Source organism: Anomalospiza imberbis, chromosome 2, assembly GCF_031753505.1.
Source record: "Anomalospiza imberbis isolate Cuckoo-Finch-1a 21T00152 chromosome 2, ASM3175350v1, whole genome shotgun sequence".
NCBI classification, from domain to species: domain Eukaryota; kingdom Metazoa; phylum Chordata; class Aves; order Passeriformes; family Viduidae; genus Anomalospiza; species Anomalospiza imberbis.
The window spans coordinates 29,834,853-29,862,568 of record NC_089682.1 but is presented as its reverse complement, the minus strand read 5'-3'; the positions used below and the strand labels follow the sequence as shown (position 1 = coordinate 29,862,568).

At 38.9% G+C, this 27,716-nt stretch overlaps 1 protein-coding gene across 2 annotated transcripts; it reads left to right on the top strand.

Annotated features, from left to right (window-relative positions):
- The first annotated feature begins 6,521 nt into the window (after positions 1 to 6,521).
- Positions 6,522 to 26,790, top strand: IL18RAP (interleukin 18 receptor accessory protein). Of its 2 annotated transcripts, none has more exons than XM_068180331.1 (11): positions 6,522 to 6,710; positions 12,779 to 12,910; positions 13,942 to 14,209; positions 14,344 to 14,518; positions 15,775 to 15,949; positions 17,660 to 17,728; positions 17,891 to 18,011; positions 19,778 to 19,932; positions 20,792 to 20,929; positions 24,468 to 24,638; positions 25,266 to 26,790. In XM_068180331.1, the coding sequence occupies exons 2-11, from the start codon at positions 12,787 to 12,789 to the stop codon at positions 25,631 to 25,633; spliced, it is 1,764 nt and encodes a 587-aa protein (XP_068036432.1). In that variant the 5' UTR covers positions 6,522 to 6,710; positions 12,779 to 12,786; the 3' UTR covers positions 25,634 to 26,790. The 2 variants fall into 2 exon arrangements, with proteins under 2 accessions (XP_068036432.1, XP_068036433.1); XM_068180332.1 differs by lacking the exon at positions 6,522 to 6,710 and adding an exon at positions 8,056 to 8,222.
- The last annotated feature ends 926 nt before the right edge of the window (positions 26,791 to 27,716 follow it).

Genomic DNA, 27,716 nt, shown 5'->3' with positions numbered 1-27,716 from the left:
TTATTATTTAGATGCTCTTTGTTTTGTATTTTGGTATTTTCTAAGGATTGTAAGTAAACCCAAACAGCTCCTGTCTTAAAGAGCTTGGCATGCAGGCTTTGGGCAACATCAAATAGAAAAAAAACCCAAGCCAACAGAGAAAAGGGAGGTTAGAAAAAGTAGGGCAGTTTTGGATGGTTTAACAGTATTTACTACTGAATTGTACATGGTCTACGACTGGGAATAATTTGAAGGAAGGGTGAAGACTGTTTACATCCTATTTCACTGAGAAGATTGCAAATAATCATTTTGACAGGGACAAGAGGGGGGTGAGATAGAAAAAAATAGTATTTTGTTAATGGATTTTGTTAATTGATACCACACTGGAATAAATTCCCCAGAGAGGTTGTGGAGAGGATTATCAATGGAGATAATCAAGAACTGACTGGACATAATTCTGTGCAATGTGCTCTAGGATGACCCTGCTTGAGCAGGAGGTCAGACCAGATGTCTCACTGTGGTCCCTTCCAAACAGACATGTTCCATGATTCTGTTATATCCTGAGCTGCCTTCAGCTGTTGCATGCAGGGGATTTAGGTGAAAATGAGGTCTTTGGTGTCTATATAGACTCCTAATCCTTTGGAAGTCTTGTCTTAATATTGTTTTTTAAAACAATGTTAGAAGAGCTATTCAAAACTATGCTAATCCTCCCTTATTATTAGCTGCCTGGCAGAACATACCAGTCTGACATAAATTCCTGGATAAAATGGAACCGTATTTCCTCCTAGCATCAGTGGGGAGAAGTCAAGGGAGAATCATTTTGTAAGATCTTTTGTCAGGTTTTTAGGAAATCATCAAGGCTCTGCCCACTCTTGTCATTGCCTTGCATGCCATTACTGCTGATTTTGAGAAGGCATCTCTTTTACAGTGACACAATTCACAGAGGTGGAGGAGCTCCATTACCTTCTCAGTGCACTTGAAAACACAGTTGGAGTGTTGGGCATCATGACAATGTCTCAAGTTTCATGGGACTGAAATGTTGTTTGTCAAATATCCTTTAATCATGCATAGTTTCTGGAAGATGTTTAGGTAAAAGAAAAAGCTCAGTATGGATTTCCAAAATGGAGACAACACTGTTGCCAGGTTAAGAGGTAGATGGAAGGCAAACATCCGTAGTGACCTTCAGAGCTCTGTCAGATAACTAAAGAACTATGCAAATGTAGTTCATAGGCAAAAGCCACTCCCTGGTGTAAGCTTTTACTGAAGAAGTTTTCTCCTCTGCAAATGTGTGCCTTTACATTCTAAATCTCAAATCTTTCGCAATGTTCAGTTCTTTTCTACCATTGTTTCCTGTGTTTCCTAGTCACAGATAAGTTTTGAAATTCTTTGTCAGCACAGAAATGTCATCAGACATACTAGGCACATCAATTTTCTGACCAAACGTCTTACAGAAATGTTAGTAACTTTCCTAATACTTAACTGAGGTATTAAACTTGCTCCTCAGCCATGTAGTTTTTAATATACTTTCATCAATGTATTGCCTAACAAAATAGAGGTCAAATGTGTTTTACTACACATGTTACTATGGATGGTGCTCATGGTTTGTTAATAGCTCTGGACCAAGCCTACCCTCTATGAGAATCAGCTACTATAAATTGAAATTGAATTTGCCATGGGTGCTCCCTCACCTCAGCTTGAATTTGCCATGGATGCTCCCTCACCTCAGCTTGAATTTGCCATGGATGCTCCCTCACCTCAGCTTGGAGAGACAACATGACTGCATATACCTGCTACACCCTATGAAGATTGTACCCTAAAGCCTGTGACACCATACAGAATTTGACTGCCCTGAGATTTTACAGAATAACAGAGGATTATATATAAGGAAGGTTTAAAGCTAAATGGCATTAACTCCCAAGTTGTTTGAATGCCAGCAAAGCAGATGCACGTTGAATGACAACATCTGTGAAAGGGAAAGTAGTTTTGCAAAGAAAGGTATTGTGACACAGTCACTTTATAGATGATCCTTTCTGCCTATGATGCAGTGGTAAAGGGGGACAAAGGAAATTAAGGATCAGTGGTAAAGGGGGACAAGGGAAATTAAGGATAGTCATACTCATACTAATGCCAGATGTTGTTCTTATTGCTCTTATATCCTGAATTACTGACATTAATCAGACCTTGGAAATGCCTGATTTTTGTTTGCCAGTCCATAGAGAAAAGGAACTGCTAATATCACTTTTATAGACTGTAGTTGTAATTATTTGCCTTATCATGTCTAAGTGAATTCACATGATAGTTGGTTTGAGGTAATGGGTCATTTAGTTTGAGGTAATGGATCATTTCAGTAATTTATACTGTGGGTTTTCTTCACTTTTGCACTTAATAAAACTATATTTCTCCTTCTCCACATCTATGGCTTCAATTTTTGCTGCAGCTAGACAAGTAATATAATGAATGAGTGTTTTAAGGTTGCTTGTAGAATCACTGACATATGTATTGGCAAAAGCAGATTTAATATAAAAGTGAAATGAAAAAGTTCATTGCCAAAGTTCACTCTACTACTTACTGGATGGCTAAAGCGCAGAGAAAAAATCAGACTAAAACCTAAAATCAATTAATCTAATCCCGAAGTCAACCCAAAAATTATCTATGAGGAGGCCGGAGGGGGAGTGGGGAGAAGAAAAGAGTTAGGGTAAGGATAAAAAGAAATAAGGAAGACCCTCCTATTTAGGCACAAGGTTCAGAGCCACAGCTAAACCGTACCAGTCCTGACCAACAGTTTAGGCCTAAAGGTTTAACAGCACTTAATTGATAGCTTAAGTTAAACAATTTAACAAAGGATTAATATAGAATTTACTACAGCACAACAGTAACTCATTTACAGGCCTAGCATACATATTTAAGTATTTTAGGAGAGCAACATTCATAGTACATTTACTATAACCTATTCACACTCGCATGCGCACAGACCTAGAGAAGCAGGCATCCCTGTGAAAAGTGCACCTCAAATTCAGTGAAGTGCTCCCATCAGACGATTTTGGATATTCTCAGTGGACAAAGGGCTGAGCCTTGAGCAGTGGGAGTGTCAGCCCAGGTTCTGTTGTTGTCTGGTGATTCTCCAAGTATAACAAAGTTGAGAGTTCACTGGCTCTGAGAGGGAGGTTGCTGGTTGCAGCCCACTCTGGTCCTGGGGAGCTCAAAGGGTCCTACTTAGGACTGCTGTTCGTAGGGTTGCAAGAGAGTGGGCTTTAGTCATAGTAATTTTTCATCCTAGCCATAGTTTGGGTTGGAATCTTTCTTCAAGAGAGCTCAATCCATGTGCTGTTCAAGGCCGAGGCCTACTGAACGCTTCTCAGCTCAAAGTGTGACCTGACGGGCTGGGGGAGAGATGCACCATCACAAACAAGTGTCAAAAATCAAGCTCAGGGTATGAAGAAAAAATGCAAAAAAAAAGCAAGTGTGGTTGGACCACAAGCAACAAATATCTCATTTGTAATTTGGGAAGATTAAAACAAAGCCAAATCCAAAAAAGCTATTGAAATATGAAATTTCCCTGAGGAGGACACAGATGGGATCAGTAAGGAGACAGCTGTTGCAAGCCACCAGTCTTGAAATTTCTTGTCTCTCTTTCTATGTATTATAACATAGTAACCATAGAACATGGTCTGTGTCTGCATTTTTTTAGTGTTGCCGGTTGACCACTTTCTACTAGACACAATATAGGCTGGAAATAAAACAGTATCAAAACAGTATCAACTCTTCTTGTCTATTGATAATTGCAATATAAGTAGGAAGAATTAGGACTACTGTGTATAGCATCATTGCTGTAGGATAGTGCTGTATAAGGGCCGATAACTGCATAAGGCTTGTCAGTTCAAGGGGTTTTTTTTCCCTACTATAAGTACTTCTGTTCCTTCACGACCATCTGCATTCTTTAGAGATATTGGAGAGGTAGAACTTATGAAACAGGAATAAATCCCCCCTCCTAAGCAGCTATGTCTCTCTGAATCCCAGCATAAGGACAAATCCTATCAATTCCACCACTCTCCAGATTGTAATGAAAGCAGGAGATTTGCAGAAGGGCTGGACAGAGGGAACCTTACGATTTTCTGTCTCTGTTGCAGAGCAACTGATGATGCCTGCAGAAGCAAGTTGTTACTAGTGTGTTTACTAAACTTGAAGGTAAACACAGTGGTTGCAGTCGGCGGTCACAAAAAAGGAGAGCATCAATAAAGATGCTCCAACACATTCTGGGAATCTCTTGGAGCAGACACTCCTGTGTGTGCAGGGCAAAGTTATTGTTCAGTGGATATCTTAGATCTTAAAGGTACATAGTACCCTGTGTAAGGACACATAGTTGATTTATGCAAAATGGTCCAGAATTGTATGTTTCACATCCAGAATTTGGTAGATTGATTCCTCAGGTAATTAAAAATGGTTAGAAAATAGAGATTAACAGTTATGACGATAGATGTGTGTTTCTGGCCTGGAAGGTTACTCTAGAACTGTGGCTTTATATTGAAGTTGTCCTTTTCTATCTTGATTTCTCAGAGAAAGTAAAAAAAAAAAAAAAAAAAGTTGCTTTATTTTTAGGGAAAACTATGGTCTGGCTTGCAGACTTTAAGAATGTTTGAAACATTGCCTTTCCTAACGAGATGCTTGTGATGTACTTGAAAAGCAATCAATATTTTGAAAAAGAAAATGTGATTGCATTTTTGGGAAATAATTTTCTGAAGTAGAATTAGATTGGGTGTCTGGGTGAAGCAGCAGTTACCAAGCTTTCTGCAGTATCCACAACTTACAGCTTCCTGTAGTTCAGCAATCCAAATTTTCTGAATTTCAGTGAAAGCAGCTGCAAATAGGTCACGATAGTATTGTTTGTTTGTTTGTTTTGTCAGCTAAATATATAAAAAAGTCATCACAGGGTTTTGTCTCTTATTGTTTGATCTCCCATCTGGCCTCTTCGGGTGAGAAATAGTGTGTAATTCAGCAAGACAGTCCAGTGTAATATACTTTTTGCTTGTAACCTAATAAATACAGAAATAATAGAGTTCAGTACATTGATGCCTTAAGGTATTTCTTAAAGACAATAAAATAGATTTATGGGTTATTGCAGTATTGATTTCAAGCACTACCATAACTAAGCCAATTTCAGTGGTGTACTGGAGACCTCATTCTACTATAATGTTACAAAACCCTTTTCTATTCATTGCTGGAAAATTGTAGCTGTTTTAGGGGTTTTGACTAAGGTGAAGGAATGCTGTTCCATAAGAGGTTTCAAAACTACTTGTAATGCTGTACAAACCCAACTTTTTAGAAACAGTTGGGCAAATGCGGAAGTAACTGTGTCTAGTCTTGAAGAGCAGGCAGTAAATACTAGGAATTATCTGAATATCACTAGCAAAAAGATCTCTTGAGGACTTCATAATGAGACCTCATTACAAGACCTCCTCTTTCAGGAGACTTGAAAGTAAATATCTCTTGGCTGTGATAGCAATGTCACTCTTTGTGCATATTGGGTTGATAAGCTGTACATTAAGCATATTTATCTATGTACTACATAAGGAAGATACTGGCTTTTTGGACCAGCAGCAAAAATTTATCTACAAGGAAGGAACTCATACACTGGAAATGAAAACTTGTGACAATCTCAGGAGTGTCTCCAGCTTCCAGCATGATGAAGGAAAGACAAATAATGAATCGCATCCAGTGAAACAAGATCTTGAGACCTGTGAGGTGGAGCCATTGAGGATCAGCAGGGAAACCATGAAAAGGGATCCTAGAAGAGTTTAATTGCTAGGTTGGAAAAATGGCCAGGGAAAGGAATAGGAGCATTTTTACCAAAAGCATACAGGAAAAGAAAAGCACTAGAAATAAGAGCTGTTCAACCTAATGAATGATATGCATACAAGGGCATGTCCTTGAATAAATGTATAATGGGCATTAAAGCCATTATAAGAGTAAGGTCTCCTGTGAGAGTAAAGGAGAAGCTACTCTGACCTACTTTTAAGCCGAAGTACAGTAAGTTTCTGAAAGAAAACGAAAAATTCAGCAGTGGTCATCTCTGTCAGGTTTATGTTTCTTGGCTTGCAGTAAGCAGGCTGGACTATCATGGAAGGTAATAAGGAATTGTCATGCAATTTGAGGTGCTAGACAGTCTTTTCTAATTAACTGCTAAGAATTGTGAGAGTTAAAAGTTTTGAAAGGTTTGCATGGTAAGAATTTGCTTTGCTGTTTCTCTGTTGCCACGTGGCTATTCAGTTATTAGTATATTCAAAGTACCTCTGTGGCTCTAGATATGTTAGTCTCTGATGCCCAAGGCAGAATTCACTGTAGTGCAGCAAATTGATGGTAAGTAACACCAACTTCCTTTATTTCACAATCACCCACAAGTTCCAGAAACCACCTGTGACTGTATGTTATTTCACAAGGTACATAAACTAGTACAAAATGGACAGAGGTTCATGTTTAGATATTGTTCAGACACCTCCTGCAACAGCAGAACCAGCACCACTGACTCAGTGTAGAAGATAATCGGAGTGGAAAGTTTCTTACCCACTAGGTGTTAACCATAGCTGGGCAGAGGAGGAGGTGATGTGTAAATGTGTCAAGCCAGAATAGTACCAGAATAGTAAAAAAAATCTAATCCTCTCAGCACTGTAAGACTACACTGCATACACATTGAGACGGTACACTTTCCTCACTTGAGCAGAAGTGAGATAGACAAAGTAAGATAAAGCCCTCAAACTTGACTTTCCACAGAGGTGGAGAGGTAAAATTTTCTGGAGATATAGCATAAAATGTGCTAAATGTTAGCAGAGTGGAAGGGTAAGTGAGTAAAAGGCAAGAGAGGGTGGGGAGAGAGGGGAAGCAGGGAGGATATTCTGGAGTGGTCCTTTACCCTCTTCTTAATTCACTTTGCCTTGCAGTCACAGATAAATATGAACCTTGGAAGTGCAAATGTGTGAGGCTGCTTTTTTAATGTCTATATTATTTTTGCAGAAGACAAAAGGGTGAATTGAAGAAGAGGCTTAGCCAAATATTTGGTACTAAATACAAGCTTTTCATCCAGTGTGGTAACCAGTATGATATATTACTCAGACTTCTGTTAGAATGGCTTTCAAAGCTCTATGTGACTGGTGCTTCTGTTGTATTTCTAAAATGTATTTCTGATATAATTGTTGGACTGTTATGCTTGATTTTTGATTGTGGTAAGCCTTATTACTTGGACACTATAACAATTTATACTTAAAATTAATGAAGTATATTTATGTCTTTAAGATGCATCTCAATGAAAGAACCATTTTTTTTCTGATAATCTGAGTATGAAAGAAGAAGGGCTTTGAATTCAGCTGTGTTGCACTCTGTAATTCCTTTAAGTGAAGAGGGAACAAAAGTGCATTTTTTTTCTAGTCTGTCAGGACACCTTCAAAAGCTTAATTCTTTATACTGAAATTTCTAGAGATAAATTGGAGCCTTTTTAATTTATAAATCAAACATGTATTTTGAAATAGGGCAAAACATTAACTACAGATTAGGAGAGAATCACCAATGTTGATCAACAGTGGGCTCAGGTCTGGAATAAGCAGAGAACTAAAAATGATGTGGAAGCTGAGAATGCAAATCCTTTATCTCCAAATGCTCAGAACCCAGCAGAATCAAGCATTAATATTGGTCATTGCTTAAAGGAATGTGCATAAACAGAGGCAACATTGAAATCCCCTGCTTTGAGACAAACAATCTTTCTAACCTTCTTGTGCCAATAGAGTGATTGACCCAATATGCAATAAAGATAGAGAACTTCACACAAGAAAAGAAAAACAAGTCCTACTGTTCTTGAAATAAGTCTGTTGCAAACTGATGGACAAATATTTCCATATCCTATATTGGAATAGGGATCATTGGGATCTGAATTGATGGCAAAGTGCTCTCACATGCTTTTATGTAGTTTGGGTCACTCTGCAGTCAGTCTTTTATGGGTTTTACATCCAAGCAGGAAGCCTGAAAGAGGGGCTGGACTGTGTGGGACTATGTATGTTGAAGTGCTCTGCCTTCCTAGCAGGTCCAAGAGGGGCAAGTCACAGAAGGCTCAAATTCATCAGGGCTTGTCTTCCCTCTCTGCCAAGGCTGTGTTTGGCTAACTAGTGAGGCTGAGCTAGGGGGACACAGATAGGTGATAACAGTGCCCCCATATAGCTCCCACTTACAGTGGGTGTGGAAGGTAGCTGGGGACATTAATGGTAAGAAGAACTCAATTCTTACTGTGAATATTATTGTGTATTGGAATAATCTTGTAGATCTCAGATTGTACAGATTTTTGTGAACTGTTTAAAAGCAGCATATGGAAAAAGAAAAAAAAGGAAACATTACCCTTCTTAAATGAAGCAAGCTAAAAAAATCCAACACAATTTTGCACACAATGCAAATAGAAGATTTTAGAACCCAAGAGGCTTTGATCTCTTACTAGGAGGTGTTTCCCCTGTTCTGTTTTACAAGAAAGCGACCCATAAATTTTCAGCATAATGCAACTAAACTAAGAAAGGAAGGGATGATGACAGTGAGGTAGAGGAAATTCCTGTAACGGAAACAGACTCAACACAGTGCACAGCTAGAATTAACCACAATTCTTACCATGTTGTGTAGGATGTGCAAGTAAGATCTTGAGATATATTTTTTTTTAATTATATGTATTAGCTTCAGATTTTAGCTCTCCCTACTCGGTCTACTTGAAGGTGAGTTCATTTTATTGCCTTTGAATGTGCATTTCAAAGTAAATTGGCTTTAACTGCTTGGTCAGGCAAACAGTAGTGTCTTAGTAAGTAGCTTCATTAAATATCCTTTTCTATTTTGTAGACATGGTAACACTTTTTTCATCTGCTGTGTGGCTATTACTAATCTTAGTCCTAGAATCAGATTATGCTTGCCCTTCCATTGAATACAAGACACAGGAATTGATAGCTTTGATGGTGAAGTGATTTTCATCAGAATCAGAATTGTGTTATGGTAGGATTGTGGTATGCCACTCTTTACTAGACTTCAGAGATATCCTGAAACTTGGCACAGCTCTCAAGAAACTGATTTTGATTTTTTTGCTTATATTTTACGTAAGAAGATGAAGAAGAAGAGGCTGCAAGGAGACCTAATCAGAGTGTACAACTGATCTCTGTGGTGACCAGTGACAGGATCTGGGGAAGTGGCCTGAAGTTGTCTCAGGGGAAGTTTCGGGCTGCATCTTAAAAAAAGGTTCTTAACCCAGAGGGTGGCTGGACATTGAAATGGGCTCCCCAGGGAAGTGGTCACAGCACCAAGCCTGACAGAGATCAAAAAGGGCTGGGAGTTGGATTCGGTGATCCTTATAGGTCCCTTCCAACTCAGCTTATTCTATGATACTGTGGAAACTCTATGATATAGAAATTTACTCATTTCTTCTAACAGTCCTTTAGGAGTTGAAATATAGGCCATATAATACAATTCCTATTTTTCACTTGCATTCTTTTAGCACAAGAAATTATGTGAAGATCACATTAATTTCCTTTGTATATACAATACTTTCCAATTAAATAACACCCTAAATCCCTAGACTAAGGATATGATGATATGGCTGTGTACATGGCAGGAGAAGGTGGAAAGACTTTTGATAGCAAGTTGTGTGGAGTAGAGTCCTTTCTTTCTCTGGTAGATACTGATAAAGATAAATCAGTCCTTGAGTAAACCGAGTCACCAAATCACCCAAGTCCACCTGCAGTGCAAATGCACCTGAATGATGATTGCTGTCTGCTTCTGCTGTGAATTTCCCTGTTCTTGTCAAGCACACTTGCAAGATGACAATTATTAATTTCACATCCTACCATACTTTTTAAACACTATAAAAATGCAAAGATTACAAGATTCTCTAATAAAAATGTTATCAGATAGCAAAAAAAAAAAAAAAAAAAAAAAAAAAAAAAAAAAAAAAAACCAAAAAACTCAAAGCCAAAACAAAAAAAAAAATCCCCAAAATGGTAGTGGTGTATTTTCCCATGCCTAGCTAAAGACAACAGAAAAATTGAAAAGATTGCTAACCAAAGGTGTAACATTCATTAGTCAACCTTCCCTTTAGAACTTCTTTCCCATTTGTGGTGACCTGGTGACCTTTTGGAGCTTAAAGAAGGTATCATTAGTATGGCAGCAAATTGCAGAACAAAGAGATTATACATCACTGGCATTATTAAATGCCTTGTGAACAGTCACTTCATGCAGTTTCACTACATGTGGCCTGTATATCCCCAGTTACTCACAAATGAGAAGTAAACACTTCCACTGCTTATCTTGTGCCAGGTCAGGCACTCTTCAAATAGTTTCTGGTGTCTTAACAGAGTCACAGGTGGCTTAATGAGTCACCAGGAAGGATCAGAGCTGTCACAGGAGAGAGACAGGACCATTTACCTGGGGTCAAGGGATAGTGGAGTGCAGAGGACAGAGAAATAGATAATAAAATCATAGAATAATATGAGTTGGAAGGGACCCATCAGGATCATTGAGTCCAACTCCTGGCCCTACACAGGACACCCCAAGAATCACACCATGTGCCTGAGAGTGTTGTCTGAAAACTTCTTGAACTCTGTCAGGCTTGGTGCTGTGACCACTTCCCTGGGGAACCTGTTCCAGTGCCCAGCCACCCTCTGGGTAAGGAAAAATTTCCTCATATCCAACATGAACTTCCCCTGACACAGCTTCATGCTGTCTCCTCAAGTCATGTCGCTGGTCATGAGAATGAAGAGATCAGTGCTTGCTCCTCTGCTTTTGACAACAGCAACACCTGCTCACCTGCTCAAGGGACTACAGCACTGAACCACACAAAAGGTCCTTGGATCTTGATTGCTACTGGCACCAGCATGCCTTTGCCATGTGGGCTGTTGGATGACATAACTCAAAACACCATCCTTGGTTTTATACAGAATTAATATGGCTAGAGATGCAGCCTCAGTGAATGCCTTGAGCAAGGTCTTCACAGGTGTCATAAACCCAGATTTGAGAGTCAGGATCTGTTGATCTTTTTTTCAGTGGATAAAAAGGTTGGACAAACTTATGGAGGGCTTTTTCCCAGTGCTGGTAGCAAGCTCACTTTATTGAGACATACATAGAGACTTGGAGTTTCAGGATGATTTTAAAAAAATATGTGGGGTGATGATAGTTGGCAGCCAACCTGTAACAAAGCACCAGGATGGGGTGAGACAAATGAGTTAACTTACTTCCTGTGGCCTCTGAGCATAAAAAATAGATCATTCCATTCACTTGCAAGGAATAGAGACATTCTGAAGAGAATGGTGACTAAAAGTTCTCCCCTCTACACAAAACAGCTGCCTGGAAAAGTGCAGCGTGGGAGTTCTCATCACCTCTCTCTCTAGCTCAGTGCGCACTGGATGCTCTGTTGATGCTAAGCCGTATGAGTAGTGTCTGATTTGCATGAGGTACCAACAGACAAGGGACTAGCCTTTGCCCAACATCTCTGCTTTTCCCTTGGGCTGACTCAGTGCCTCTCTGGCAGCATTGCAAATGCAGAGTCACACTGTGGCCAAAGGAAAGAAAAAAATTCCTTGAGGGCTCTGTTGCACAATGCACAGCTGTGCAAATGGAACAGCAGGAAAGTACTTTGCTCCTGAACCAGGCACTGTGCCTTTACTCCTGGAGCAGACACTGCAGACGTGTCAGTCACAGGCATTGGGTACGTCCTTACTAAATACCCAGATTAAGCCACGGCTGTTGAATATGCACACTGGGCAGCCTGAGGATAAGAAGGCTATGGGATGCAGCTCAGACTTCTTAGCAGAAGAGGGAAAACATAACAATATGGTTTGGGGTTTCACCTTGTACAGGGTACTGTCATATAGGAGTCTGGATGCATGTGAGTGCTTTGTGAACCTTTTCCAAATCCCCTGGGTGTTCCCAGTCTCAGTTTACAGAGGGCAGCCCACAGAGCTGGTCCCTTATGCTGGTGTGGGTGTTACCCTTCTCAGCAGAGCTCTGCCACAGCTGTTCAAGCAGTGCAGCACAGCATTGTAGTACAAAAGTAAGGCCTGATGCTGTACACACAGACACACCATGGTGGAGGAGAAGGGGTTTTAGGTTGCTCTGCTGGCACTAATAGACATCCTAAGTATGCCCATTTTGGCTGGTAACAAAGCCCACTAGGAGCACGTCTCTTGGGTGAAAGAGAGAACCAAAGACATGTGCCCATATAGGACATGCTTTGAGGGCTTTACTCCTGTGTGGTTCTCCAGTAACATGGGCTCAATGCCATTTGCAGCTGCAGCACATTTTCAGATTTGGTTTAATCCCAAAGGAATCCAATCTGGGCCTGTTGACCTTCAAGCTACAACAGCACTCCATGGATTTTTGGTGCCATTGATGCCTGTCTCAGTCTGTTGCTGATAGGCATCATTATCTGAAGGCTGACGATATTTGATATCTTACCGCTCATCTTAGAGAACATGCTCCTATCAAAGGGGGAAGGATCTGCATTTCCACTCCAGAGGTGGAGTTCTGCATTGTTGTAGGTATGACTTGGAAATTCATCTCTAAGCAATTCTATGCAAGGTGTATTTAGAGAGACTGTTGCATATTCTTGAGTATTATGCATCCTGTATTTCAGTGAAATAGTGTGAGAAGGAAAAGTGCTGCAAACCCCATTTTTAAAAAACACAATATGCAGAAAATAATGTTTGCAAAGTTTTACAGAGGTACACAATGAAATATGCTATTTTATTGGACTCTTATTTACAAAAAAAAAAATCCACGCTATTTTCCTCTTTTACAGAAAGCAAGATGATTCTTAAAGAAAATGTCTCTGAATATCAGCCAACATTGATGAAGAAAATAATGCTAACTTTGTGCTGGATATTAACACTATTTGTCAGTGGGGTAGAAGTTAGAGAGATTAATTTGCCAGGTAAGAATCTGCTCCAGTAATATTTGGTGTTTGTGGTGGTTTCTGAAAACTTAGAAAAGGAGTTTTCCTTGCTTTTGCACATGTCGATGCTTGTGTCAGACAAATAGCCTTTCTGCAAGCTTCTGAAGTATACAAGCTACCCTAAATTTGACTCAAAAATCAGTTTCTCAATGAAAAGGATAAATGTAAAGGAGAGTCTCTGAGGCCTAAATGAAAGAAAATTAATTGCCTCTGTGACTTAGGTCTCCAGTATCTGGTCTAATGAGGCAGGGACTGGGGACAAGGAAGACAAAAGCAGAAAGAGAGTGATTTATCAAAGCCTTCCACACACACAATATATCTAGAGGAGCTTGATCCAATTTAGTGCGCAGAGAGAAAATGAAACTGTAAAGATTCTCCCAGATGGGCAGGTGAGGAACAGATTTCATTACCTCCCTTCTGCTGGGGTGAAATCCTGCCATACTTTTAAAGGTCACAACAGCCTAACTGGCAGGATGGGCATTAGGATGGCTGACCACATCTTTCAGAATTAAAAAAAAAGTGTAATTTTAGAGACAGTTGCTGAAACATAGGAGGGTAAATATTTAAAAGCAGTGAGACAATAATGTTTGTCAATCATACCTTAAATAGGGCATGTGGTGGGCAGGTTCTGCTTCCTCAGGCTTATGCCAGTCCCTTCTCCATTAATATGGCGAGATCAAGAAGAGCTGCATCTGCTTTTCTACAGAGCTGAGGTTTAACAGGTTAGCACACATGCAAAAGTCTACACATCACAAAAACTCTTCACATTTAGCTTCTGAAAAAAGGCCTAAGAAACCTTTGGAACCTTTGAATACATTTTCAAGAATATTGGCAAATTACATATTTAAGAAAACCTATTTTTATTAGTCCATGTGCTGATCACATAAAGAAATATTAAACACAAGAAAGGTAAGGTTCTATTTTTGTTCCTAATTTTTATTTTTAATTTTTTTCACCATGACTCTGCCTTTTTTCAGATGGTACTGATATCTTACTGTCCTGCTTTTCAGGATGTTCCCATGTTGAACCTCAAATATGGTATCGTGCAATTAATGGTGAGGAGTTTGTTCTACAATGTGCTCTACCAGATAGAGATGCTACCAACATTTATAACAACTCACTTCTAAATCAGCATAAGGTGAAATGGTTCTGGCATCAGAAAGATAAAGAGACACTGAAGGACATCAAGGAAAGCTCAAACCTGACTTTCCAAGGGGACGCACTTTGGTTTAAACCAGTAAGGGACAGTGCTTCTGGAGTGTACATCTGTAGGATATGGTAAGTAATGGAGCAAAAAAGTAATGGAGTAAAAGAGCATAAGGTTTCTATTTCTATTTCTATAGGAGAATTATTGGTTTGGTTTGTGTATTAAGTGTTTTACTTCTTTTTTTTTTTTTTTTTACATCACTCAGGGGAAAAATCCCATGTCTCAAAATTGTTTTGGATGTTCAAACAAAGGCGGCAGCAAAATGTTCAGGTTATGACACAAATATTCTATATCTGCTTGCTGGCAATGGGAATTCAATAACCTGTCCTGGGACAAAATGCTACAGCCACATAAAAAAGCCAGATGTGAAATGGTACAAGGTAAGAGTCAGTCTATTGAGTACCGGAAACCGCTGAGTGGAGGTGAAGCTTCAGGTCTAGTTAATGTCCATGTGCCATAGTTCTTGAACTCTTCTTTGGCAGGCAATGGCAAAGAAATTCAACCCAGAAGCAGAATCTTGGACTGATATATACCAAGTATTTAAGGAAGAGTTTTGAAGAAATTTGCCACTCCCAAAACATTATTATACGAAACAGAAGCCAAGAAATGCTTGCTTTTCAGCTAAGAAATCGAAGAAACTGAGAATTAAAATAGGCTTTTACAAAATTGACATGATTGAAATGCAACATTTTAAGTTTTGTTTTGACATTTCAAATGTTGAAAATATTCAATATACCAAAGAAAAACTGCCTTGGTTAGACACAAATTATTTTAAGAATAATGTTTCAAATTCTTCTTTGCAAGAGTCCTGTTTTAAATGAAACACTATTCCACTGAACCACTACTGACTTAGTGTTTGGAAGGATGGTAATATAGCATACAAACCTGTATAAATGAGCAAAGGAAAATGACTAAAATTTGCAATTGTGCATTTTCCTGCCTGGTATTATTTATATTATTTTATTCTATCAAATAGAATTATGATCTAGTCAAAGTTATTCTGCATTTGCTTTAAAATTTTAAATGAGGTTTATCTTTATCTACACCTTGATCTGAAACCCACTGAAGTAAAGGAGCATCTTCACATTTGCGTTACTGGATTTTTTCAGGAACTTGATTTAAGGAAAATTCTTGATTCTTTTGGTGGAATATGAGTATAATAAGCTGAAAAATAAGGGCGCTTTTCAAAAATAGACCATTTTCATGCGTCTAAAAGCAGTGACAGTGTTCTCAACCTCAGACCATCCAAACTCATGGTTTACTTCTCATAAAAAAACTTGAAAATGTTTTCAAAATTATTTCTTTACAAAAGAAAAAATACCTACATCAAAAAAGTGGTCCTTTTTGTTGCTCTTTAGTAATAGGAGTTTAATTTATATTAGCTTTGTGATTCTATATTTTTGCATCAACCATAAATTTAATTTTTTTTTTTAATCAAGGTTTTTCACATATTTTTTAGTATAACTGAAAAATGTCCTCAAGCTCCTAACACATTCCTTTTTGGGCTTCAGTGGAAAACCTTTGGTTTAGCCCTTCTGCTATGAAAATCCTGTCCAAATATATCAAAATATAATTTAGTAACAGCAACAACAGCAAGAAAAAAATCCCTTTAATTCTTATACATTGTTTTAATTAGGATGGTCATCAGATAAAATACAGGAAAAGCAGACCAAGCCTAAAGCTTAAGCAGAATGAAATCTACTTGAATCCAACATATGACAAAGATGCTGGGATATATGTGTGTGATTACACTCTGTCTGACAGCACTATCAAATGGACAGTGAGAACAGCAGTAACAGTAGAAGTCACTGGTGAGTAATATAATAACCCAGAATAAAGTACCTGAAGTAAAGTATATTTTCTTTATTATGTTTATTTCTGTCTTTTGTTCAGGCTCATGTTCTGAAAAACCCGTAAATTGAATTAGCTACAGGATCATTCAAATCCTCTTCCAAGTATTCTGAGGACATCTTGGGACACCAACTAGAACATCCAATAGTAATAGCACTAGGTCCTGTAGGAAAGTATAAATCTTTTCTATGTCTTGAAGTGTATGGATGCAGTACAGTTGTTTCTGTATGAAAACAGCACAGGACTATTCCTCAGCATCCTAGTGGAAGGTAGACCACTCTGTGAAAGGGAGATCAAGATTTAGGGAGCAAAAGAAATGTGTCAAGTGAGGCAACCTGGTTCTATGGTCTAGTGAAGAAACACTCCTTTGAAACTTCATGGATATTTTTTAATGAGGATATTTTCTGAAATAGGTGATCCTTCTTTCCTCAGGTATTTTAAGAATTTGGTTCTAAGAGTTCAAGGGAAAAATGTATCCATCCCATCAGGACAGGAAACCATGTCTTACCAACCTGTGAGAGCTCTGTGTGGTGGCTTAAAATACCTCTTGCTCTTTCACTCTTCCTTCTGGCTTTATTCCCACAATATTCTTCAGGCAGGCTTGGACTAGCTCTGCTTTTATTCTGATCTGACTGTATTTGAGCTAACACATTGCTCTTCTCAGTTCTTCCCCCTCACTTTCTAGAGGAGTCAGAAAAACACTTAAAAGGCACCATATGCATCCTACCCTATAACCTTGCAGACTGAGGTGAGACCCTCTTCCAGTGGAGCTCTTCCATGTGAGGGGAAGAGAAGGGACAGGCACTGATCTCTTCTCTGCGGTGACCAGTGACAGGACCTGAGGGAATGGCCTGAAGTTGTGTCAGGAGAGGTTTAGGATGGATATTAGAAAAAGGTTTTTCACCCAGAGGGTGGTTGGGGAGTAGGCTTCCCAGGAAAGTGGTCAGAGCACCAAGCCTGACAGAATTCAAGGAGTGTTTGAGCAACACTCTGAGGCACAGGGTGTGACTCTTGGGGATGGTTCTGTGCAGGGCTGGATGCTGAACTCGATCCTGTGGGTCCCTTCCAACTCAGCTTGTTCTGTGATTCTGTGATATATTTCTCTGCTGTGACCCAGAAAAAAAAAAAGAAAACCAAAACCAAAACCAAAAAGATGTTATGAGGCACCATTTCCTGCAGTATGTGACTTTCCTAGAATATCAGAGCTGTGGGTTTTGTTGTACAACTCGTGGGTGTCATTATCTGTGCCCTGTGGCAGCCTGAGTTTTGAAAACAACATGGCTATTTTGGTACAAATATCTGTGCTTGTGAATGGGGTGTGCATGTGCTCTGTTTGTGCTTACTGGGCATGAAAAGAGGTTTGGCAGGGAACTAGTATAAGGATTGCACCCTTCAGGGGGTTTTGCAAGGGGGCGGTTCCTAATTTTTTAATCCTAAATAATTTAAAGTGCAGACTAGTTGCTGAGCTTCTCAGCTCATGTAAGAGGACAGCGCCTCAGTGTAAATGAGATAGCAGGTGTTTGAGTAGCTATGCAAGTTTTGTTGTCCTCCTGTTGGACTTAGGTGTCTAAATTCCACCTAAATCTTGTAAAAATTAAATTTTAAGTTATTTTTTTGGTTTTCTGCACTGCCAATAACTTTATACTTAATGATATTCTTGTTAATTGCAGCAAAAAACACTATTCATCCACCAAACCTTTTGTATCCCAGTGGTGTTGTGATCCTCGAAGTAGAAGTTGGTAAGTTTCAATTCCTCCTCTAGAAGCAAATGAAAATGAGCAAATGAAAAATATTTAAATAAATAATGATAGGTCTTGATAAAGCAAACCAGCTTTGCTTTCTAGGCTATTTAAGAGATTAATATTCTACAGGCATGGTTTTTCTGTGTTCATTTTTTCCAGGCAAGCCACTTGAATTGGAATGTCGTGTACAGTTTGGGTTTGAAACAGTTTCTCCAATGAGAGTAATGTGGAAAAGAAACAACGAAGAGAAAGTAAATGAGAAATTGAATCAGGCAACAACGTAAGAACCTCCTCCCCCATCCCCCCTAGTAGTCTGGTTACTACCACCACAAGCAACTGTAGAAGTCCTTCTATAACAACCTTACTGAATACATTTTACTAAAAAAACTTTAGAAGGCTCTTTACTTTCACCCAGTAATGCATATGTCCACAAGCAAGTGACAGGCATGTGACCTTCACATACAGAAGAAAAAATTGATGGCCATAAAATCAAGAACTCAAACTCTGCATAATCTTAGCTCTTAAATCTTTAGCTCATAGATGGTTTCATCACGAAGGGTTCCTGCTTGCCTGTTCCCACATCAGTTGTTTTCAAGTGTTCATGTTTTCAAGTGTTCTTGAAAGCACAGTCTCTGTTGTGCCTTGCTAGCAATTCACACAATCTGCCTTTGGAAGCTGTCTCTGAGTGGGGAATGAATCAGATCAGCAAAACAGTACTGTGGACATTGAAGGGAGTTTGTGTGTCTCAGACATCGGGGTGTTACAGACCAGGTCTGAGGGCTTGCAGCACTGAATTTCAGGACACTGAATTTTGAGACTCCTCCCTGGTGAGAATTAACCAGACCCTGCAGAGAAGAAACATGTAGGGGAAAGGTTTCCTGTGAGATGAGGACAACCGCTATAGTCATTACGCTTCCCTTTCCTTCCTGTTTTCATTCACTTACATGGTGTTCAACTTGGGCAAGCAACAGAATACAGGCAACACAGGCAAGTCTGTCTTTCACCACACAGCCCTGAGTCAACTTTATAGGTAAACTTTCTGTACACTGGGGGAAGAAAAGGCCCTGGTGTCACTGCTAAAATCCAGTTCATAATAGGAGTTGTATGGGGAAAAAATAAGAATTATGATATCACAGACACTCATGAGATAGACTGGAAATTTTCCTAACTTTAGAATATTTAGATTTGGAATATTCTTGTTAACAAGTTTTTAGCTGGTTTTTTTTAGCTAGTTTTTCATGGGTTGAGTTTCTTTTTATTTTTTTAAATACAGACTAGTGAAACATCCCCAACAGACTTTGGTTGAATCCTTGCCTATGCTTACTCCTACATATCTTGAGGTAGCAGAGGCAGAGCCATGGACTACTGTCATTTTGCAGTGGCATGATGTGAGATGACTTTTGGGATGACCCAGAGATGCTTATACTTGTGGCTTTCAAAGGGGAATGCTGAAACTCAGAAACCCTGGGTATTCTGGAGTGATTGCAGATACAGATCTGTTTCCCATATCCTTCACTCAACCCTGAAGGGATTCCTCACTTACCTCTTCATTTTCTATACTTCTGTCCCTAATTTCTGTCTTATTCTGTTTGCCTATCATGTCCTTGGGCTTTTTACCCCTAGGCTGAGCTTCTCAGTCTTTTGCCCAACTAGTTCTCTCTTGGGGTTCCTTTTTGAAGTTTTATTTCTCTGCATTTCTTCCAGGTGAATATTTTACATCTTAGAAAACCACAAGTAATCTTATAGAAGTAAAGGGGATTATATATTGAAAACTAGGGAAGTGGTAAATATTTTGCTGAGTAGCTGAATTAAGGATAAACCTTTCAGTCTTCAGGCTCATCAAAGTATTTTCTTATCATGTTAGTTAGTATTTTCTTACCATGTCTAAACCAAGAGAAGGTTCAAAACCAGAATATTGCATTACTATTAAAAGTTCAAGATGAATATTAAGTTGCAAGCTCCTCTGCTTTTGTGTGTAAGACATTGGGAAATTGTGTGAATGAACATCAAAGGTATCATGCAAATACACATTTTTTTCCTCTCTAGTGTCTATCCAAAAGGTTTGAAGGGGCACACACTTCTTCACGTTGCAACTTTGAAAGAAGTTACTGAAAAGGACCTCAGAAGCAATTTCACATGCTTTGCTGAGAATTCAGTGGGGAATGCCACTGCTGTGATCCAGCTGAAAAGAAAGAAGAGAGGTAAACTGGTGACTATTTACCCCTGAAGACACATTTTAAGTTACTCTACTGCTACTAATTAATTCCCCATTGACACTGGCTTTTAGCTTGCAGCAGAAGTTTCTTGAACCTGAGTGGGAAAAGTCTGATTTGTCAGATGTCTTGAAAGCCACAGTATTTTGAGGATTCCTCAGAAGAACAGGGCTATCTGGGGACTTACTGCAGGCAGGTGAGCCAAGTGGAAGTTAGAGAGTAACTGGAAGGAAGGAGTGTAATCTCTGAACATTAATAGGCAATCTACTAAACTGAAGCAGAGAGGCTGCTGAAAGCAACAGTATTCCCTGATTTTCGTAGGATATTTCTGTTTATTTTCCCAGTCATTAGAGTGCTTGTTTCTGAGAAGTTACCATAACTGATATGATTGTGGCAGCCTTTCAAGGCCCAAACCAGAATCAGTGTGGAAATTAAAGTGTTTAACCATAGTTCACAGCAGAGGTTCATCACTGGAGTGCAACAGGAAGCTGCCAGAAGGGCACTGTGTGCAGCTGTGTCTGTTCTGATGTAGCTTTTCCATTCTCAGGTGACAGCTATTTTCAGCATTGCTGAGTGTACCAGAAACTATTTTCTCTGTGCACTCTGTCATAGATTGGTTTTTCATACCACCAAAGAGATGCCATGCCAAAAAGGTCACTGATGGTAGACTGAAATTCTATGTTAAGGTTTGTGTTTACATGTGATCTTGACTTCCCTAGATTTTGCCAGAGGGACAAGAAAAAAGATTTTGTAAGATGGTTCGTCCCCATTTCTGGACTGAATTTTTATCTAAGTGTCAATATTATTTTGGAAACTCGAGTTATGATAGACTCTTTTCTTTCTGCAGTGTTGTTCTTATATGTACTATGCAGTGCCATTTCTACTCTATTTGCATTTGTTTTGTGCACTGCCTTTATTTACCAGCACTGGATTGAAATAGTGCTGATGTATCGAAGTTATATGGTCCACAACAAAAATACAGAAGGTAAGAAACCTTGTATAATATTTATTTGCTCCAGTTTTTCTACTGCCTTTTGCCATGTGGGATAATCTGATATGAATTACTCATTTAATTAAGTTCTTTTAATGAGCCTGTTCTTTTTGAGCCAATACAAAATCTATTAAACCTTGCAAGATGTTCAGTGAATGCAGATAGAAAAAAAGTCAGATAGTGTGAAAGAAATATCTGACACCAACAGAAACCTCAGTTAGACTTTAACCTAATTTACCCATAGAAGATTAGAGTAGGAAGTTGAATTTTGGCAGTCCATTTGCAGGGAATAATTTAACATCTCCAACATTTCAAAATCATTCTTTGAAAAAACATAGTAAAGGCATAAAAAGTAAAGGATTCCAGGGTCTATTGTATTTTTCACTTAAAGTCAAAAATTTCTCAGAAGAATAAGCAAAAGAAAGAAAGAAGATGATAAAGGCCACCAAATGGCAAATGAATGCTTGGAAAATATTTGTATTTCCTTTCTAAAATCTTTGGAAACCACTTGACATTTGGACCCAAGTGATTAACTTTTGATTTTTCAAGTCTCTGTAGTAGCACTGCCCCATCACCTCAGCTAAAACAGGCCCCTGAAATAGTAGACAGAGTAAAAATGTATCAGCAATCACTACAACTACTTCAAAGAACTTAAGGTATGATTTTCTAAAATGTGTTGAAAGAATTCTGATAGTTTGTGCCTGAGAAAATTTTTCTAAAAATTCTTGCATCTTGATGCAGTTTGAGATAGGGATGTCTGAGTCTGTTTTTATGTTTGTAAATGTATCTCATATGTGAGTGTAAAACAACTGTATCTAGATACCTCTAAGTACATGCACAATTGGAAAATTAACTGCCCTTCTGGAAAACATTTTTACAAGCACTAAAGCATTTGGTAAAAGCAGTTTGGGAAATCACTCAAATTTCCCCTCTATCTGGTAACAAAGTGATTTAATTACCTATGGAAAGTCCCTTTAGAGCACACCCTGCATGTCAGCAGGACAGACACAGACCTCCCAAGGCCTGTGCACTGAAGTTGAAGACAACGTTGGGTTTCACCATGACAGCCCCTGTCCCCTGCCTGTCCTCTGCTTCTCAGGTACTTCGTGCACACAGCTCCATTTGCAGCATGGGGGCATAGGGGGTGTGCAGACCAACCATGCATATCCAGAGAGTTTTCTGCTCAAGGAAAATGTGTTCTCACCTGCAGGATTGTGTCCTTCTCACTTCATGGATGCATATCAAGTCACCTGAGGTCTGAAAGGCCTTGCTCATAAAGCAGCAAAGCAGCAGTTATGACTTGATTTTGCTGTTTCTTCCTTTCTATCATTTTTTCTCTTGTGTCCTTCTCAGCACAGAATCAGACAATTGAATAATCCTACAAGATTGGAAGGTACCCTGGGCACCTGCTCAAAGCAGAGCCAACCTTGGTTGTGCAGAACCTTATGGAGAGAGAAATCACAACCCCTCTGGTGTTAATTTGCCTCCTTAGCCAATTCAGATATATCTCAAAACTCCTGTCTTATTCCACATGTATAAAGAAATAATGCAGGAGATTTGATACTAACATTTTTAGAACATGTATGCCATCACTGTGCTTAAGTCAGGTATTCTTTATTTCCTACACTTTCAGCATCTTAAATACAGTACCAAAATTTCCTCAGATTGTAATTTTCCTGTGCAAATATGTGAAAATATGGCCTAATGGTGCTTATTTTGTATTTATTCTTAACTTGCTATTGTAATAGTAATGTTATAAAAGCATGTGTATGTTAGTGGTCGTGGTCTAATAAGACTGCAGTGACCTCTGTGGGTGAAATGAGGAATACCTGGCTTGTAGTGCAATTTATTGTTATTTAAAATCTGTTTTCAAGGGAGCTTCAATTTAGGGTATAAATGAATTGAAGTTCAGCGAAACCAATCTAGTAAACTCTGGCCCACCTTTAATTCCGACATTAGTCCTGTGTGCCTACTGCTGGTGATTCACTCTTGTGGGCTCAAATTGGCTCAGCTTGGCAGAAAAATAACTCAGTAAAAGACAGTGTGTAACCAGCAAAGTGAATCATCTCCCACTATTATCACAAAAGCTTCAGCACCAGTAGAATGATGTGATTGAAAGTGTGTCCAGGAGCAGAGATGCAATATGTGTTGTCTGATCACATATTGTGATCAGACATGTGCATGTCTTATCGCAGACCTGCACACCTCTGTTTTCTTTTGATGACATATCTTCTGCTATATTCAGGTTCTGAATTTAAGTGTTCCGCCCAAGCTCATCCATGTTAGTTTTCTGAATTTGCTTTACATACGGGCTCTTCTAGATCCTGTAGGAACTTGGTGACTCTAGCTTGTGCCTGTGGTTCTAATCTCACATCTAGGGATAGAAGTCAGGAGTTAACACCAAGGCATATGGGTCATGACACTCAGCACTTAGGTCTCTGTGCTGGCTGTGGGTGTCTCAGGTCCCAAGCAGTGAAGGTGAATGTGCAGTCAATATGGTGGAATCCAGAGAGCCTCTCAGCTCACCCTGCAGCAGCACCCTGCTCTACACAGGGGAATTTCTTTCTGGTTCCTATTCATTATATTGTCATGTGATACAATTCAGCTAATTGAACATAGGTGTCTGATGGCATTTGGGCTGCCTGACGATGTCCTGCCATTCCAAAACGCTTGTCTCCAATACTTCCCCTGTCAAATCTGGCAGTCTTAGGATAACTTAAATGTCCTCAAGTAACTGGGAAACTGGACTGGGTCCACTGTGCCTTTTGCTTTCACCAGAAATGATTTTGTTTTACATTCCTTCTCCCTCAAGTGTAGTCCAAAGTTTATTCAGCAGATATAATTTGCTTTTGCCTTGTAGTTAAGAATGCGCCTAACTCAGGACATTGGTACCAGAGTGATCAAAGCTAAGAAAAATTCTTTATCTATGTTTCATCTGCACTGTACAAATGTTCTTTTAAGGAGACTTAAAGTTCAATAACTGGTCAGTACTTGGTGTCTGAGCTGATATTTTGATCAGACTTACACTTTGCTCCTTAACAGAGAGACACAATTATCTCTGTTTACAAACATAACAGTGTATGAAAATAGCATATCTTTTGCAAGCAACTAATATTCAAGAACATTTTTCCTTTAAGCTTTATTATATTTTAAAATAAGATTGGCCATTGACAAGTTTTTTAAAATCAGCATTTGAGCAAATGAAAGAAAAGATTGGGAAGCATTCCCTACAACATAGCTTTTGCCTGGAAAGGACTATATCTTTAAACTACCTTGCACTAAACATCTCTAGCTTGCTTGTTTGCTTTGGTAGCATGTGTCTACAAAATTTGCAAGACAGTGAGACAGCAAGATTGTCTTTGGTGACTGAATAGCTGTAATCCATGAATATGTCATAATTTTAGGTTTGTATTGTGCCTACTTAAACATATATAAATGGAAACAGGGCATTAAGAAAGAAGCTGAATGCTTCAGCCAGACTTGTTAATGTATATAGTCATTTACTTATTATTTATTTATTCATGTATTTTAGATGGCAAGGAATTTGATGCATTTGTATCCTATGCAAAACTAAACTCTTCTGAAAGTGACTCTGCTTTAATTAGTGAGGAAAAATTTGCCCTGGAGCTTCTTCCAGATATGCTAGAAAATAAATATGGATACAAGTTATGTATTCTTGAAAGAGATATTCTTCCAGGAGGAGGTAAGTTCCCTGGGCATGGTAGAAAATATTCCGTTTTTATAAAATTGTGTTTCACTTAAAAAAAACCCCATAAAACCTTTATGCACCAGAGCAACAAATTGTATAATTAGATAGTGGAATTTATGTTCAAATCTCATAATGTTTTGATCTTTGTGTCTGGTCCCTGCATCTGACATACATACTTTGGAATGAGGTCACTGTGAGTTACTAGGCTGAGACAAAGCTTCTTGTGCATGAATTTCTTTACAAGCAGAATCCTTTCCCTGGAAAGAAGACTTCAAATATTTCAGTAGTTACTTTCTGAGCAAGTTTAGCCAGTGCTACCTCAGTAATTAGAAAGCCCTGTGGGAGAGATGAAGACAAGTGCAAGTGTCCCTTGAGACTCTGTTGAAGTCTGCTGAGGTCTCAGCTGTGCTCTTCACGTCCTGAGCAGAAAGTTGTGTCCTTCAGTTGTATAAGAACAGCCATGGTATCCTCTAATAGCAAACTCATTTCTAGGTGTTGTATGATTACTCAGCATTCCTATTCTTGCCTTTCCTTATTTCTGGGTTTTAGCTGTTGATAAAGGAACTGATAAGATAAAAACTCCTTTGCAGAATGCAGTAACTCTCACCATTTCCTCTCCAGCATACACAGATGAAGTTGTAACTGCTATTAAACAAAGCAGACGGGTAATAATTATTTTGAGCCCAGCCTATGTCAGTGGACCAAGCATCTTTGAACTGCAGGCAGCGGTGAACTGTGCATTGGAAGATAAAGGGATCAAACTGGTATTAATAAAGTTCCAGGATTTCAAAGAGCCAGAGGCTTTGCCTCCAGTAGTGAAGAAAGCACTTCGGATTTTACCAATCATTACCTGGAAGTCTTCCATTTCTGCTGCTCCACACAAGAAGTTCTGGAAATACATGCGTTACCACATGCCAGTGAAAACTACTAAGAGGCTGGAAAATTTCAGCCTCAAGGACTTCTCCCAGAGGTTATTCAGACTGGTATAGATATTTCATAGGGGGATGACATCAGGCTCAGGAATGGTAACATGATTGTCAAAGACCTTTTCTGTATCATCTGATTGCTGTCAACTGTCACTACAGCCAGCAATAACTCCCTCTGAAACAGTTAGAAGGACTGAAGTGTGACAGTGCCCAGGAAAACTGTGCCACTGCACACAACTGTAAATGTGAGCCATCTTTCATAAATTAATATTTTGTCACCATTTTTATTATATTTATTATACCATTTTGCTCTGATTTTGGGACATACAATGTTCTTTGCACTGCATTCCTTTCTGGAATATTTTAACACTTATTTTCTAGGAAAAGACTTAAAAAAGGGAACTCCAGAGGAAGCCTGCAGTTTAATTTTCTGATGCAGTCCAGTGGGACGTACCCAAATTCTTCAAATGGGTTACCTCCTCCAGTGGGAACACCAAGAAAATACCATGAGAGACTGCTACAGTTGGGTATGCCAAAGGGATTCAGAAAAGAAGGACCACTGTGTAAGCTTATCCTAGGCATCTCCATCCTTCCTTCAGTGAGGGCAAGAATTCAACCACCTGTAAATCAGTTCACACTCAGGGACACCTGCACCTGATCATAGTTGATCCTGTCTGGTGCTGGTCACTCAATGCCCACTGAACCTGTTGGCATTATGGGTGTGTTGCAGGTGTAAATCTAAGCCCTGATTGTCCCAGCTAGTAGACTTTCAGGGACTCTAAATCCTTCCCTTGCAGTCTTCTGGCTACCAACTCTCCATAGCTCATACCACTTATTCTCAAGCCATCTTGCAGTCTGTGTGTAGCTGAGTGAAATGCAATGGTCAGTATTAAGCAATCTGAGTGGTATAGCCTCTTTGTTATTCTGCTTACTTCATTTGGCCTTCAAGTTAACAAATCCTTGTTTTATAATGCTAATTGAATATCTCATCTGCAAGATTCCTTGTTGGAAAGGGAGTCCAAGAAATACTACTGTTAACAGGATCAGTACACTGGAAAAAAGAACTCTTTTGCAAGCAGGCTGAGCATCATCTACCTAATGCTATACTGGGTTCCAAGTTTTTGTGGGAGGACTGATGGTGCTGTGAGGCTGACAGAAGATAGTGCTTTGTGTAGAAGCAGAATATCAAAGGGCATCACTATGGAGTTTTAACTTCTTTTTTGTTAGGGTCGGAATTAAATGCATGAGACGATGTTTTTTGTTTGGATTAATATGTTTATTAGTTTTTATTTATATTACAGTCGCATAAACTGTGAGTTTTACAGTACTTTAATAAACTAAAAACTGGAGCTGTTCCTCTCACTTTACAAGGTTTTTTAAGGGTAAACTGTCTAATTAAGAAATTATACTTAAATTCTTTTTACTTTTAACTAAATAACTAACTAATTAACTACTCGTGGCTCATAATGCAGGATTTTTAATTTAATTACACAATGCCACCCAAACCCATGAAGAAGAAGGTGAAGAGGAAGGATTAGTTTCTGCTCTAAAACTTTTATTTTGTTTTACATACATTACTTTATTCTAAAACTTTAAACTCTAAGTTTTCTACTATGTGATATTACACACTTCTATTTAAATTACACACTTATAATTTTAATTCTATCATTTAATTTTGGAAGCTTTCTCTACAGCTTCAGGTTAAATGTAGTGTTCTCTTGGGGGTCAGTTTCTCTCAGCACAGAAAGTCCAAAATTCTCAGTAACTAGAGTTCAAACACTGTACCACAGAGAATTTTGACATTGCAGTTGCACCTGTATTGGAGATTTGGTTCAGATGATTATCAATTTGATGCAAATTTCCCTCTTGTTACCACATGTCACCTTTTGCTTTGCATTACAGACCATCGCAGTTGCAAACACTGGATCCCTTCCACTGAAAGTCAAGTGGAAGATATTCTCCACCCATAAAGGGACATTCAGTCTGTGGGGCCAGTTGGTTTGAAGGAATCCCCTCCGAAGCACATGCCGTGTGGTTTCAGGGTCCTCAGAACTAGCTGTCTTGGGGTATCACCACTGTTCTCACCACCTGCCCCATCTGCACTGTCTTCTAACACAGTCAAATCATTGAATAATTTGAATAATTT